The 16435-nt window shown below is 56.5% G+C and overlaps 4 protein-coding genes across 4 annotated transcripts; 3 read left to right on the top strand and 1 right to left on the bottom strand.

The window, feature by feature from the left end:
* Nucleotides 1–820: 820 nt before the first annotated feature.
* Nucleotides 821–2098, top strand: btgE (putative cell wall glucanase (Scw11); the record flags this gene model as incomplete). Its single annotated transcript, XM_025582621.1, has 1 exon — nt 821–2098. A coding segment is annotated over one exon (1278 nt), but the record flags the coding sequence as incomplete, so codon positions are not given.
* Nucleotides 2099–4131: 2033 nt separating this feature from the next.
* BO95DRAFT_363604 (WD40 repeat domain-containing protein) lies at nt 4132–6325 on the top strand (the record flags this gene model as incomplete). The annotated part of the gene is made up of 2 exons (XM_025582624.1): nt 4132–4831; nt 4887–6325. 2 exons carry the CDS (start codon nt 4132–4134, stop codon nt 6323–6325), a joined length of 2139 nt encoding a protein of 712 aa, XP_025442162.1.
* Nucleotides 6326–7322: 997 nt separating this feature from the next.
* On the top strand, nt 7323–7944 carry BO95DRAFT_322159 (uncharacterized protein; the record flags this gene model as incomplete). The annotated part of the gene is made up of 2 exons (XM_025581814.1): nt 7323–7721; nt 7810–7944. Coding segments are annotated over 2 exons (534 nt in total), but the record flags the coding sequence as incomplete, so codon positions are not given.
* A 756-nt stretch (nt 7945–8700) lies between these two features.
* On the bottom strand, nt 8701–15988 carry BO95DRAFT_463916 (class I myosin myoA; the record flags this gene model as incomplete). Its single annotated transcript, XM_025589015.1, has 10 exons — nt 8701–9137; nt 9191–9741; nt 9790–10037; nt 10085–10176; nt 10227–11924; nt 11977–12459; nt 12532–12577; nt 12672–12899; nt 15115–15855; nt 15929–15988. The coding sequence occupies 10 exons, from the start codon at nt 15986–15988 to the stop codon at nt 8701–8703; spliced, it is 4584 nt and encodes a 1527-aa protein (XP_025442164.1).
* Nucleotides 15989–16435: the final 447 nt, after the last annotated feature.

Consider the following 16435-nt stretch of genomic DNA (forward strand, 5'->3'; position numbering starts at 1 on the left):
GGCCAACGTGCTTCCAGTTCTCTCCTTCCCTGCCCACATTCATTGACCACCGCTTCACTCTTTCAGCGGGCCCTCATTGCGATTACCGGATTCGGAACATCACCAAAATCACCTCACCAACCAATTCATCCTCAGCCCGCTTTGCCAACCTCGCAAAATGAAGGGTGCTTTCCTTGCTACCGCGGCCGCCGCCCTCGTCGGTACGGCTCTGGCTGACGGCGCTCACCGTCGCCATGCCCACGAGCCCTTCCACCAGCGTCGTGCCGTGCAGGCCGGTGCTTCCTCCGCCTCCGAGGAGACCTGCGGCTGCACCACCGAGGTCGTCACCGTCTGGGGAACTCCTACCCGTGAGTTTCTGCCTCTTGCTCTGGTGAAGTGCGTCATCTAACCTCTTCCAGTCGTGCCCGTCTCTACTGCCACCGAGACCGTCGTCTCCGAGGTCGTCACCACCCTCCACTCCACCAGCTACACCACTGTGACTGTCGTTGCTACTCCTGGTGAGTCGGCAGCTACCGTCCCCGCTGGAGGCTCCCCCGGTGAGGCTTCTACCACCACCCCCGAGGGTGTTGAGGCCACTGGCGTGACTGGCGCTACCGGTGCTACCGGCGTTCCTGCCGTTGAGACCACCTCGGCCCCTGCTCCTGTCGTTGAGACTACCTCGGCCCCTGCTGCTGTCGTTGAGACCACCTCGACTCCCGCCGCTGCCGTTCCCACCTCCAGCGCCGTGGTGCTGCCCACCCCTGATGTCACCACCTTCGCTTCGACTGGTGTCTACACCATCCCTGCGTCCACTGTGACCGTCAGCGAAACCACCCAGGTTGTCACTCCTGCCGTCACCACGCTGCCTAGCGGTACTCACACCATCGGTGGTGTGACCACCGTTGTCGAGACCTCGACCACCATCGTCTGCCCCTATGCCACCGTCAAGCCCTCGGGCACCACCGTCACCAGCGTCATTGAACACACCACCTACTACTGCCCCGCCGCTGGTACCTACACCATCGCCCCCACCACCACCTATGTCCCCTCCAGCGCTGTCGTGACCTACCCCGCCGTGTCTACCGTCACCCCGGGCGTCTACTCCCACACTGCCGAGGTTGTCACCGTCACCGTCACTGACTACACCTACACTTGCCCCTTCAGCGGCTCCACCAGCTCTGCTGCTGTTGCCGTGACCACCCCCTCCGCTGCCGCTGCTACCACCACCGTCGTCCCGGCCACCACTGCCGTCCCCGCTACCTCCAGCGTCAAGGCCAGCACTGTCTCCAGCGCTGCTGCCAGCTCTTCCAGCGCCGCTGCCACTGGTGTCAGTGCTACCGGCCTGATGGGTATGACCTACACCCCTTACACCAACGACAACGGCTGCAAGTCCACTGCCACCATGACTTCGGACATCAAGACCATCGCCGGCAAGGGCTTCACCCACATCCGTCTCTACTCCACGGACTGCAACACCCTCGAGGTCATTGGCGAGCTCGCTGAGGAGCTCGGCCTCAAGCTGATCCTCGGTATCTACATCTCCAGCACCGGTACCTCGGGTGCTGAGAGCCAGGTCACCGCCATCACCGAGTGGGGCAAGTGGGAACTGGTCAGCCTGATCGTGGCCGGTAACGAGGCTGTCTCCTCCGGATACACCGATGCCAGCTCGCTTGCCAGCTTCATCACCTCCTGCAAGAGCACCTTCGCCGCCGCCGGCTACACTGGCCAGATCACCACCACCGAGCCCGTCGACATCTGGCAGGAGTACGGCGCCAGCTACCTGTGCGACGCCGTGGACATCCTTGGTGCCAACATCCACCCCTTCTTCAACGCCCAGACCACCGCCGAGGAGGCCGGTACCTTTGCCAGTTCCGAGTTCGCTCTCCTGAAGACCATCTGCTCTGGCTTGAGCATCATCAACCTGGAGACCGGCTGGCCGAGCCAGGGTAACGCCAACGGTGCGGCCGTCCCCGGTGCCTCCGAGCAGGCTACTGCCATCAAGGCCATCCGTGAGGCCGTCGGTGGCGACTCCGTCTTCTTCTCGTACGCCAACGACCTGTGGAAGAGCCCCGGCGAGTACGACGTCGAGCAGTACTGGGGTTGCATTGACCAGTTCTAAGCATCTGGAGCTGGATCTGTACAGTTAAAGGCCATGTGTTGATTTGATTTGGCTTGGAGTTTATTTTCTTTTTCTCGTGGGTCCATCGTTGCGGGTGCATGACATACGATCGGACTGTCAACCTTTTTTTCCTTCTTCGTACACTTGGACCAATTTGTAGTAGATATCATTTTCTTTCTGACTGACTTCTGATCAATGTGTCTACTCACCGGGTGCATCCGCCTTCCTTCCACTTCAGAGTTGTATATGCTAATTTCATTACGGATTCACGATGAAGTATGTCGGACACGTTTGTAGAGATTTGGTGTAGTGGTAGACATGGTGACGTGAAGTAATCCGACGATTGGGCCCTTGGTAGCTTGGACAGGGCTCGCTTTTGTGGGGTTGTGTGGTGTGGTCTTTGTGCAGTAGGATGACATTTTGCATGGATAGGTTTCACCGAGACTCCACGATGAATCTCTGGGTTGAGGTATGCAAGGGACTCGATGAATGATCAATGATCATCAATGCTTGTGAGGGAAATTGTGCATCCAAGCTGATGTTGCGGTCAAAGACAGCCTGCTGACTAACGCGGAATCCTGCCCAGCACGACAGCAGGAGTCAGGACAAAAGGACGTATGTACAGCAACTGAGAGTACATGTTGGGTTGAAGGGACAGTCACTACTGGTCATTAGGCGAATTCGGAAAAAGGAAACAACCAAACAGAAGAAAGAAAGGAATCCTTCCATGAATAATGTTCAATAAAGAAATATCATCTGCAGTTGATGAGATTTAGCCGACGATCCTTCGTTCCTACTGTGAAAGTAGTGTGAAAGTAGTGTGAAAGTGGCAGAGAAACCAAACCCCCACCCTCCACCATGTGACAGGCCCGATGCACGTTCTCTTTCCATCCATGATCGGTTCCCCTCACTCAGTATTAGTTATTCAATCCACTTCACTTCACTTGACTTACCTCTTACCAAGTTGGTCTTCCTGCACCCTCCACTTCCTCTTCCCTTTTCCTTTCATTGCATTTGCCCACTCTGCAAATGGAATAACATTCGAAGTTTTCCTGTTCCCCTCCGATCCTTTCCTTTGCTTTTTCTTGCTTTTTCTTGCACCTCTGGGCTGCCTGTCTCGCTTGAAGTCTTCCCCCCCGGTCGCTCGCCTGTAGCCGGGGTTGTGTGTCGCCATCCAATCCATCCTTCAACCCACCGCGTGTGCTTGAAGTGGCGTATCACCTGTCAACAATTTAAACTGCAGCGTTGCCCCTCCTGATCGGGCCTGTTTGTTGTTTCTTGCGCCTGTCAACTTGACTCAGCACTGCTCTCGACGCAAATCTACTCATTTCTGTTAGATCTAAGCAAACAGGCGCGTCTGTCTCCGTTCGCCTACCCGCTCTCCGGCTCCGACTCGCATTGCCCTCACTGATCGTGACCGTGTCCGTCCCCTCCGTGTGGGGGAGGAGGGAGTTGTGCTGCGGGGTGTACAACCCAACCCGGCTGCAGAGCCAAGATCCCTCCCCGGAGGTGATTGCGATCGCAAAATAATAATAAAAAAGAAAAGAACAAAAACAAAAAAAAAAAAAGAGACAACGTGGACGACATCCTCCGACCTGGTCCAGTGCCCCAGTGCCAATCAGCACTTGCTGTGCCGTTTCGGCTGCTTATCAGCCAGTTCGCTCGCCACCAGTTGGTCCAGTTGGTCCAGTTGGTCGCCCGAAAAAGTGAGCGGTCGCCAGTCCCGTCGCCAACCGAATTGCTCCGCGCTGCATCTGACGACCGGAATGCCTGGTCAGGTTGGGCCCGACTCTCCTTCTGCTCCTCCTACTCCTCCTTCGGTCTCGTCCGTCCGTGCAGCCGGTTCCTACTCTGACACTTCACCACGCAATGTCTCCCGATTCTCGTCACAATATCTTAGCTTGTCACCACCCGTTGCCCGTGAGGACATGATGCCGCCGCCACCGGGTGAGGGTCATCCGCCGGGCGCATCCGCAGACGTGCCCGATCCAGCACTGTCCACAGCCGTCGCCGCCCCCGAGCTTGGTCTCGACATGAGCGATCCCCGGTTGTCGGCCTTTATGGCCGTTCCGCAATATCCCAATGCCCCGAGCGACGCTGCCCCTGTCGCGGTGACGGAGATCGTCAACGCTGTGATGGAGCCGCCGGAATTCGCCCACTACGGTCACGGTCATCTAGCCGACCAAGCGACTCCCCGCCTCACCTCGTCCTCTCCCCCGGGAGAGTGGTATGTCTCCGACTCGGAGATGACCGATGCGCTTTCGGACGTTGGTGGCGTACCGCTGGGGCCATACATGGGCGATTATGAGGATACCCCCGGCGCAGAGTATGCCCATGATATAGCCTCGACAATCTCCGATATCACCGATGACGATGAAACGACCGACCTGATCATGGATTACGAACCTTCGATCGCGGCGGAACGACTCCCCGCCCTGTCTGGGCTGGATGATGACCCCGATGACACCTACAAATTCTACATGGACGACGGCGATGAGGAATCCGATTTCGAGGATGCTGAGGCGCGGGTCCGTCGCAGCACGGCCGCTTTATCGGAAGTGGACTTTGATGGATTCTATCAAGGATTGGACGCCGGATACGCGCCGCAATTTTCAGATATTGTTCCCGGCGCTGCTCACGACGACCTCAATGCTTCATTCTCTGAGGGTGATGACTCGAGCGGTGTCGAAGCGCCGAATGAGCAGCATGTCGCGGACCCGCTCACTGGGATGGGTAAGTGTCTCCTTGTCCTGTGTCCTATGTATGGATTCTAAACAGCCCTCAACAGTGAAAGAACGGAACTTGACCATCGACCAATTCATCGGACAATGGCTCTGTCAGTCTTACACCGCTTCGATCACTGGATTTACAATGGGCCCTGCCTCTCTGTCCCGCAGTGCGGTCGCTAATCTGCTTTCGTGGATGCCGCCGGCCAAAATCGTCCGGCCGGCTGGGTATCGATGGGACTTCTTTGATATCCAGCAGATCCCCTGGAAGGAAGCACTGCAGGTGAAACGATCCTATGCACGGAGCTTGCGAGACCAGTCCTATACGTCCTATCATAACCTGGAGTATTCGCGCCAACGGCCGGGCGCGCGACTAGCACGGGACGAAACCTATTTTCGCGAAAAGGCCATGTACACGGAACACAAAGCCAGCATCGAACATTTTCAGCTGCGGAACCTGATGTCCGCGGCGGCGTATAACACGGTGCACTTTGCGCACGAATGCAAGGTCTACTCCTGGGTTCCCGCGTACGATGATCTGCGCTGTATGATCGATCTATCGAAACCGACCGTGGAGTCCGGCCTACAGGGGTCGATGAAGATCTCAACGATGCGGTCGGCGCATGACATTACTATTGCGGGCGGTTTCGCCGGGGAATACGCTTTACGAGCCATGGGCACGGATGGGCCCGGGATCGCGGGGTATGTTACCCAAGATCCGAACGGCATCACGAATCACGTCGACATCGTTCCGAGTCGCAGCAGCGGGTCGCCGCTGGGGGTGTTTGCGTCCAACGACCGGCATCTCCGGGTTCTGGACTGCGAGACCAACACGTTTGTCGCGGACTACGAGCTCTCGCGCGCCATCAACTGCACGGCGACGGCGCCGGACGGGCGTCTACGGGCGGTGATCGGCGACTCGCCGGATGCGTGGGTGGTGGAGGCGGACAGTGGGCGCCCGGTGCATCCACTGCGGGGCCACCGCGACTTTGGGTTTGCGTGCGCGTGGTCGCCGGACATGCGGCATATCGCGACGAGCAACCAGGACAAGACGGCGATCATCTGGGACGTGCGAATGTGGCGCATGCTGCAGAAGATCGAGTCCGACGTGGCGGGATACCGGTCGGTGCGATTCTCGCCGGTTGGGGGCGGGTCGCGGACGTTGCTGCTGTGTGAGCCGGCGGACCGGATCACGATTGTCAACGCGCAGACGTACCAGAGCCGGCAGGTGCACGACTTCTTCGGGGAGATTGGCGGGGCGGACTATTCGCCGGACGGCAGTACGATCTGGGTGGCCAACACGGACGAGCATTTCGGGGGGTTCATGCAGTACGAACGACGCCAATGGGGGCAACGGTATGGGCCGCAGGGGCTGCCGAATGAATGGGTGCGGGACGGGGAGCTGGACGAGGACGAGCGCTGTGTTCTGAGTGAGCGCGAGCGGCAGCAGCGGGTGCTGTGGAATCTGACGGACGAGGAGCATGAGGCGTTGATCTTGTGAGTGTGAATAGCGGTGGTGGTTTATGATTTACGTGATTGCATTGTTTAGCGGAGATACCATTGAATGTGTATACAGATTCGGGTACTGGAGTACTCACACCAGCATATTTGTATTTGTATAGTAGCTAGTAGCTTGCATGAATTGCATGAATTGCATCATGGTGCATGAGACGAGCACAAGACGAGCACAAGAAGGCATGGCATACGTACGTAGGGAGGGAGTCCATTGGGCCGAATACGAGTGGTGGCTGTCCGAGTGGCGTGGCTGAGGCAAGAAGTGGTGGATCCGAGACTTAGTACTTACTCGTACTAGCGATCGACCCCGCCGATCTACACCGCTTCAGCCACAAGTGGTGGTGACTGACTGTGACTGCCCCTCATTACGTACGTAAATAAACCAGCTGATCGACCACCACCCTTCGTCCTTCCTTCTTCTTCTTCTTCTTCTTCTCCTTTTCTTCCTCCTCTTTTTATTTTCTGCTACTCATCTGTATCTGCTGACATCTACATCTACATTTACCTTCATATCCCAACACAGTTACAGTCACAGCCAGTTACAGTCAAAGACTGACTCGATCCTCACCATGTCCTTCTCCAACTTCATCTCCTCGGCCATCGAGCAGGCCGCCAGCAACTACGCTGGTGGGAACAGCGGCAGCAACAACAACAACAACAACAACAACAACAACAGCGGGAACGCACACCACGGTCAGGGTCAGGGCGGTTCCTATGGTGGTGAGCAGCAGGGTGGATATGGGTATGGGGGCGAGCAGAGCTATGGCTCCCAGGGCGGTTCCTACGGTGGTAGCCAGGGTGGTTACGGCGGTCCCCAGGGCGGATACGGCGGCGAGCAGGGCGGCTACCAGCACCAGCAGCACCAGCCGGGCGGGTACAGCGAGGGCGGTTCCTACGGCGGGGGAGGTCCCCAGGGCGGTTCCTACGGCGGCAGCAACGAATACGGCCACAACCCCCCCTCCCACAACCCCAGCTACGGCAACGCTCCCTCCTACGGCGGCGGCGGCGGCGGCAGACCCAGCTACGACGACATCTCCTCGGCGACCAGCCACGCCGAATCGCACAGCGCGGGCACCGGCTCTTCGGACCTCTTCCAGAAGGCGCTGGGCTACATCACCAACCGCCATTCCTCCCAGGAGGAGGACGACGACGACATCGACGAGTCCCAGATGGTGCAGTCGCACCAGGCCGTGTACAATTCCAACGAGGGCCAGCAGCATGATTCCAAGACCCTGGGCGCTGGCGCCGCCATGCAGGCGCTGAAGATGTTCACCTCTGGTTCTTCGGGTGCAAGTGGCTCCGGCGGGAAGAATGAGTTCATTGGGCTGGCCATGGCGCAGGCGAGTAAGCTGTGGGAGGAGAAGAGTTCCAGTGGCATGGCTGTATGTATCCCCTTTTGGTTTTCTTTTGGTTTTGGGGACGGGGTTGTGCTAGACGCAGGCTAATTCGTGTTTTGTGTTGGGGGCACAGTCCGGCGACAAGCAATCCGCCATCAACCAGGCCGCTGAGATGGCGCTGAAGATGTACATGAAGAGTCAGGGCAGTGGGTCGAGCGGTACCGGCGGGCCGGCCGGGTTGTTGAGTTTGGCCAGTAAGTTCTTGTAAGGTTGCGTGCCTTTTGCGGGCGGTGCGGTTGGGTTGGGTTGGGTTGAGCATCGCCGGATGGATGTAGCATCATCGCTCGCGACGCAGATTCAGATCAGAGGGCCGGGTCGGGAGACTTGCTTGTGTATGTTCTTAGGATGAGAATCTGGATTTGTAGTTATTGCATGTATGCATGTATTGTGTTGAGATCTGTGGACTTTGCGGGAGTGTAGGTTTGAGGCATTTCGTGGTCTTCGAACTTAATCAGGTCTTGTTGGTTTGGGTTAAGGTGGTTGCTTGGTTGGGTTTGGGGAGTGGACACAGATGTTGGGCATTTCTTGGTGTCCGGGCATTTGGCTGTATGTTGAATGCGTTGAGTGCGTTGATGAAGGTCCGGTTGGTGGTGAGGGCACTATTGGACCGACTACCTGTACGAGGTCTACTCTTCAAGGCGGGACGGGACGTAACCTCAACTTTCTCGAACTGCTCCGCTCCAGTCTCTCTGAACTACTTTTGTGAGTGCAAACTGACTACATCACCCGAGAAGCCATTGCAATATAGACAGTGTATGTATTCTTAGGCGGATCTACCCATTTCCTCCACTGACAAGACAATGCAAACGTCTATTTACTTCTCCCAGCTATCCGGGTATAAAAGAAACCAACACTTTCGTCCCTCCCACGCAGCCCAGCTCCATGCCCCACCGCCACCACTCTCTTCAACAAGCATCTACCACTCATCTAACCAACCCCCATGATCAAGGCGGTAATCGAGGCACTACCAATCATCATCGTCGTCCTGATGATGCCCCTGCATCGCATTCTGCCGCGCCTTCAACGCCTCCGCCAATCCACCCGCCAGACTCGCGTTGGACGCGCTATTCGGCGTCGCCCGGCCACTACCTCCCGACGAATCGTGCGCCGAGTTCATGCTCACCGCGCTGTCTCTTGGTGCCGGGGGCGGCGCCGGCGCCATCTTGCGTCCGGCCATGTTCGGCCGTTTCATCGGTGGCGCGGGCGGCGCGGGTTTGGCTTTGGCTTTTGCGGCCGCGGCCGCGCCGTTGGTCGCGGGGATGGGGCTGGCGCGTGCGGTGGCCGGAGGAGGCGGCGGGGGCGCGGGTTTCGGCGTGGCCGCCGCGATGACTTGTTCTTCCAGATAGGCTTCAGGGGTCCAGCCTTGGACGGAGGTGGTCATGTTCATGCAGAGCCACCAGCCTGATGTCTTGTTAGTATGGCACTGCGATAGTCCGACACAAAGATTTGCTTACCGTTACCCTCCTTGGACACGATCTGCACGATCTCGCCGGCTCGAATGGACAGCTCGTTCGAACGGTCGCTGTTGAAGTCGTACAAGACCTTGGCCGTGGCCTTCTTCGGGGCTGGGGGCCCCGTGGGCGGAGGAGGTGGGGGTGCTCGCACTGATCCAGATGATGCAGTGCGGGTATGGGACGCGGCGGCAACGGCGGCCACAGGCTGAGGCACCGGGCGAGCCTGGGCGGCAGGTTGAGGCGCGGGCGGGGGTGGTTGCACGGCAGCTGCAGCTGCTGGCTGCTGAGGCAGTGGCTGGCGCGCCGGGGCAGGTCGCGACGCCAGCTTCGACGGGCCACCGCCCGGTCCGCCAGGCCGCAGCAGCTTGCCTGTCGTGACGGGCCGTGCGGCGACCTGCTTCGGGCGGGGGGTGGGCTTGGAGACTGAGGTGGCGGGCTCGCCGGCACTGGTGTGGATCGTGCTACTCTTGTAGCTGTCCACGTTCGACGATCCCGGATCCTTGACCACCTTCACGGTGGCCAGCTTGCCAGGTTTTTTGTTGTATTCGATGCTACACAGCGTCAGTAACGGCCATCATCGCCACTTAAAAAGAACTTACTGGTCGGCGATCTTCAGGTTCAACTGGCCGCGGAGAGCGTTGCTGAGATGGGTGAAAAATTCCGTCTTGAAAACGCAGTTCACCAGAGGATCGGGCTCCTGTCCGCCCACCACCAGAGAGAACCAGTCATCCCGGCAGTTGGACGTGCTGACAGACTTGATAGCACCAATTGGTACCGTCGTCTCCGACGAGATCTGGAGCTGATTGTTGACAAACGTTTGCGCTACAATATATACATGTCGATTTGTCTGCTTTGGTTAGTCCACGTCTAAATACCCCTGCGGTTGCAACGTACCAAAACAAGAATGCGAGGTGAAGGCTTGCTGGACCGTCCGAACTTGGACACCAGAACCTCTCCACGACACGAGAAAAGAATATTCTCCGATCCTGGATTCGTCAGTCGAGGTCATGCCAAGTGCGAAGAGCAGAACACATACCGCTAATGCCTGCACCGTTACGAATCATCTCCCCAGGTCCACCCTTGTTGCCGATCCCCACGTAATCTCCCAAGAACCGACGCGAGCCGAGCAAACTCATCCTCCGACGCTCTTTACGGTTCTGTAGCACCTGGTGACCCTGGTCACGCAGCTTGATGAATTCAAGACCACCGGTCATCCGACGCCAGAAGCGCTGAATGCGAATCGCGCACTCGGTCCGGTAGCGCAGGTAATTGCGCCAAGCGCGCTGAATCCGGATCGCCATGTTGTGCCAGTAGCGGTCGCGCATGGCCTCCAGCGCGAATAATGTCTCCGGAGTCTTGACGAAGACCTTGGTGATACCCATCTGGTACTCTTCGGTGGGAATGCTGGTATCCTTCAGGATCTGCCGAGCACCAGACTCGGCATCGCCTGTCCACGTGTAGTCACCAGCGTATGAGGTCTTGGGCGACAAAAGGTAGAACCGCTCCACGAATTTGTCAAAGGTTTGACGGTAGGCGAAACCCGCACGACGGATCCGAACGTTTTCCTGCAATCCCAGATATTTGATCTGATGCAGAACATTGCCCACGTTATACTCCCTAGGAGCCTTATTATCGTTCGGCTTGATCGTACGGATATACGACGGCTGAGCCTTCATCAGAGTCGCCACAAGGTCGTTGGCAGAAGCCTTGATCTTGTCGCTTGCAGTCGGTGGACGTCTCTTGTCGTCCTGATTGACCTGGTTGGGGAACAATGTGTGAACGAACTGATTGCCACTGGATCCCACAAGGTTCAACAGATCCTTGAGCAGTTGGTCCTTGTTCTTGTCGGTCATTCCTTCCACAGCGTAGCTGACATCACCCGCGTAGTGCTTGACAATGAATTGGCCTTGTCGGTTCTCAAAGTTCGGGTTCTGACCCAAGAAGTTGAGTCTCCCGACAAAGGTGTTGTCCGCGGCGCTCGAATCGGCGTGTGCGGTGGCGCAAGCGTCGTTGAGCGCAGCAAAAACACCGGGAGGCCGCTTGTCTTCGATCAGCGAACACACGACCTTGTTGTCGAAGTACTTGATCGGAGTCCATTGAATCTGCTCGCGCGCATATTCATCCTGCTCCGCCTTCAAAGTCAACTGAATGAAAATCTGCTGCAGCTTTTCGTTGACGTAGTTGATGCACAGCTGTTCGAACGAGTTCTTTTCGAAAATCTCGAACCCATAAATATCCAAGATACCGATGGAGTTGGTGATCGCGCCTCGGGCGGTCAGTGACGAGTTGACACGTCCCACGATCCAGTCAAACAAGTTGAAGTAGATGGCCTTGGCCAATGCGTCGCGGACAGCCACAGCTTGCACTGTGTTCAAGGGAACCTCGTAGACCGACCCTCGGCGGCCGCCACGGGCAGTCTCCATCAGACGGATGGTGAGCGCCTTGTTGACTTGCGCAGCATCGACCTCTAGCAGATATGCGACGAAATCGACAACCGACTGGTCCGTAATGGCGGCATTTCCTGAATCATCCTCGGCGAATGTGACGTTTCCAATCCACAGGATGGCAGCTAACATCCGGAACACGTTGTCTTGTTCAGGTTCGCTCATACCGATCACACCCATTGCGTTCAAAGTATCTCGAAACTCCGCCGCATCATCGACTCCTGGCACATCGAAACACTTCGAGCGACTCGTGTATACGTAGGACTGAGGTTGTTGTACACCGAAATTGTCTACCTAATGTGTCAGCTGCGTGCCAATCGATGCCTCCCCAATGCCACATACCTCTGTATTTCTGCGGCGCAGCTTTGGTGAATTGGTAGAAGATGTGGAAGTTTCGCTCATTCGTGATCTGCCCCACGACTCTCGATTTCTCCAGCAAGTAGTTGGTGATGTTGGCACCCACGGGCTCTCCCTGGGCGTTGAATTCCAACTCCAAGTACTTTCCGAAACGCGACGAGTTGTTGTTGCGCAGAGTCTTTGCGTTACCGAAGGATTCCAGCAACGGGTTAGTGGCCAAAACCATGTCTTTCGTCTGCTGGATCGATGAGTCGGTACCCCCGGATACGTTGGCGATGTACTGCATCAGGCGCTTGGCCGCCTCCGTCTTTCCGGCACCCGACTCTCCCGAAATAATCACACACTGGTTATCCTTGTATGACTTCATGTTGTAGTAGGCGGATTCGGCGACGGCGAACACATGGGGCGGGACTTCGAGTCGGTTCTTACCCCGGTAGGAGTCGAGGACTTGATCGGTATAGATCCCCACTATGCGGAAAGGGTCAGGCACGCGACCAGCGGGGGAGGGGAGCGGTAGGTTTCAGGGGCAACGGTACTTACAGTCGCGAAAAGGGTTGACGGACACCAACACATGTCCGATATAAGTCTATTTGGACATTGAGAAGCATGGTTAGTGGGACGCACTCGCAGCGCTTGGCTGTGCGACTGGGCGGGGGGAGGGGAAGTGGTGGCCGGCTTACGTAGATTTCATCGTGTTCGAAGCGGAGCTTCAGGTTATCGTTGATCGCTTCATTGGAGATCTTACTGAGCAGGGTGAGATCGGAAACACCAATTTCCTTCTTCTTTGTGCTCTCGAAGGTGGCCTTCTTGACCTGCGGCTTGCCCGCTTGTCGTCCGTCGCCCACATCCGCCGCCTTGGAGCGACCGAACCTCTTCTTCTCCCCACCGGCCGGGCGTCGCGAGTGTCCCTAATGAAGGATCGGAGTCAGCGTGGTTCAAGTGAATTGGCAATGTTGTGATGATGTCGTCTGTAGTAGGTGGCTGGGGGCTTTCAACTCACCATAGTTGTTGTGAGTTCCGATCAGCCCGGAACTTGCGCCCAAGCGTCAAGATATCTGTCCTATCAGTTGCGGGTGGTATAGAGTATATCGTGTTTGGGAGTGAATCGGGAATGAACACAAGGAGGAAGGTGGTTCATTCCAGAGATTCAAGGAGAGATAATTGTGAATAGTAGTTCTAAAAAAGAAGATAGAAGAGAAGGGGAGGGGGAAGAGAAAGAGGGTCTATACGGAGGAGGAGGGAGGGAGGAAGAATGACGAATGGTGCCTGTGTGGTGGAGGACGGAGGAGGAGGAGATGACTTGACTGCGGACCGTCGGTCGAGGACAGTACGCGGGCGGTTCCTCGCTGCCGATGGGGCCTGCGCCACACTAGGATTAGTTGGATTAGTTAATTAGTTAACTTTTCTCTCGGGGCCTTTCTTACTCAGCCGAATACGCGCAATCGATCACAAACTACGGAATCATTCCCTGTGTGTCTGTCTTGGACAACAAACTGTCCCCTCCGGGTTGTGGATTCTGCCTAGAGGCAAATCGATCGCAAGTTGCTTGCCTCGGACCCTGACGCTAAATGTTCCATTTATTCCATCTTGTCTCCTTCCTGGGCCATGGAATTGGGATTTTTCCCATGAATACAGCTGCAATAGCCCAAACCACAATGCAGTACAGTACTTCTATCTATATGTGGCTGGAACTATTTTTGTTTTCCTGCCCAAGTGCGGGATTGCTTCCCCCTCACTACGTCACGCCTGTAGTCAGTCTCACCTCGCCCTTCTAGCCAGTCCCTGGGACTGTTCGCTACCCATTGACAATGCCCGATAAGGGGTCAGAAAGGGTCAATTGCCTGTAAAGTTGCAAAGTGCCAGTCCTTTCCACAAAAGTATTCTCCATCACCATTGGGACACAGGCCTTCGGGCCACCCTGACCACCGCCGGAGCAATCTCGCCGCGCCCCACTGTTCGGATATATCCCTCATCCTACCCCTGGATCAATAGTCGCAGACATTGGGCCACCACAGTCTTTCTGTAAAGAAGGGATGGACAGTACTTTCCCTAGACAGGTCATAGTAGCAATGAGCCCATAACAAGAAACCCATCTGACCGCTGTCAATCGCTGGGAATGTCTGGGTTGCGTAGCCGTTTAGACAACAGCATTCCTCTGCTCCGTACCCTGGATGACATTCAATGCAAGTGGAGCCGTCGTCAACGGCCAACGTCATATACCATGCAACGGTGCAGGGCTCGCACGTGGATCAGGCATATCTTGGAGATTGCTGATGTAGTCCTGGATCGAGGACAGGAGGCATGAAGCGTCTGCAATCGGGATAGTAGGCATTGTAGCGGGGAGGGATTCGAGCATTCTATCATAATATATATTCAGATTCATGGTGAGGTTCCGTCACAGGGAGGATCGATTACATTATTTCCAGTACTACCAATCCATTGAGACTGGATTTACCGCTTGCGCTAGCGAACGGTGCATCTGACAGCAGATAGGCTACGGCGATTCTTCGAGGGCCACCATCGCTGGGCTGTGCGAGGCGTTTCAAGCGATATAGGGTGTCCTGCCGATTGCACGGGTCAAGGGATGCAGGAGTTAGGAGAAGAATTGCGAGGGACCCTGCACTGTGTTGCAATGGGAACTTGAAATCTATGTCTTGAAGTGTGGAGTCTGATTTCAACATCGATTAGTTGCTGAACCGTCAATGATGGTGGTAGCAGACCTCTCATAACCGTTGATGTTGACAAAATCGGCCCTAGGACTTTCCATATGGGCTGCTCGCGCAACGAGGAACTGAAAATCCCTTGGATACCGGTAGAGATTTGCATGGTTTGAGAGACGCCGTCGGACACGAATACCAGGATAGTGTAAGTGTATCAGAGAGGAGTTGATTAAGTCTATGCGGAACATCATTCCGCTTCTATATATCTAGAACCGGCACCACTCCAACCTTCTCCCTCCCACGCGGTAATATACAAAGGGTATCCAGAAGCACCAGCAAAACATGTACTCTCCCCGATATATCTCCCCAACTTCTATCTCATTATATATACAGAACCGTCACCAAGACAATTAGGCGCCCACTAAGCCTTCTTCGGCTCTGCTGCATGCCCATCACGGCCCACCGGAGCGGGCAATGCCACTGGTGCAGGCTGTTGCGCATCACCGGTCGATGTCGTGCTGACACTTTTGCTCTCGTTGATCACCGCTTCAGCTCGCTGTTCCGCGCTCTCCCCGAACGAGAATAACGACGCCACGCGGGTGAGCAACCCTGGAGTCTCGACCTCCTGGGCCGTCTCCTCCGGCTCTTCCCACACCCAGCGCGGCAGGATCCGCTTCGACGACTTGGACAGCTCCCCATGCTTCGCCTTCAGCTGTAGCAGCTCCTTCTCCAGCGCGATCAGCGCCTCCCTCGTCGCCTTTTCCGTCTGCTCCAGCTCCGCCAGCCGGGTCTCCACGTCCTCCCGGCGCGTTGTCTCCTTCCGGCGCGACCGCCACGATTCGAACACGATCAAGCCCCCCGCCACCAGGAACAAGAACGTCTCACTGATGAACGTCGCGCCGGATTCGATGGCCTTGGACTCCGACAGCGGCCGGATGTGCGGCTTGGGCGCTGGTTTGGCCGCCTCTTGGACCTTGGCGAGGGCCGCCTCTTCCGCCTTGGTCTCGGCCTCGGTCTTGGCCGTCGGGGAGGTGGGTTTGAGCTTGCGAAGCTCTGCCTCGGCCGCGGCCCGTTTCTGAGATGCGGCCGTGTCGCGCAGGCTGCCTAGGCGGAGCCGCATGTCGATGCGGTGGAGCCCTTGCGCCATGGAGACGCAGATGCGGCGGAAACGTTCATGTTCGCGAGCCTGTGCTTTGAGTTGGTTCTTCGAAGGTGGTCAGTAGTCATTCACTCGTGGATGGGTTGGCGACGCGGAGCCGGTTGGGAGAAGAGCTTACGGCGATCGGCTTCGACAGTGTGCGGATGACAAGGGAGGAGAGTTTGAGAGTGAGAGACATGATGTGAATAAATTAGGAAAGAAGGATTAGAGATAGTCAAAAAGGTTGGTATGAGTAGAATCCATGCAGAGTGTTCTTAACGAGGTGTGGTCTGGAGATCTTCATGCATTGCGGCTGGCTATCGTCTTGTATGGGTCACATATTGCGGAAATCGGTCTGGATTATCAGGCTGGCATTGACAAGCATGTGCCCGCCCGCACTTCAGTAAGCAGTAAAATTCCCTGTGCATAAATGCCGGGACAATACCTGCTGATGTCAGCAATGTAGCCGTTGTTGCGGCAGTCGGATCAATGTTTATCGATTGCCATTTCGGGTAATCCGTTTGGCAAGCCCTGCCTGGCGCTGAGCCCAGCCGGCCGGGGGAACTTTCTCCTTGGTCTTCCCTGAATACATTTACAATACTTATCCCTACCGGACACCTGCTGAACCACCGCCCCCACCTCTCCC

This window comes from Aspergillus brunneoviolaceus (assembly GCF_003184695.1).
Source record: "Aspergillus brunneoviolaceus CBS 621.78 unplaced genomic scaffold BO95scaffold_35, whole genome shotgun sequence".
Lineage (NCBI taxonomy): Eukaryota > Fungi > Ascomycota > Eurotiomycetes > Eurotiales > Aspergillaceae > Aspergillus > Aspergillus brunneoviolaceus.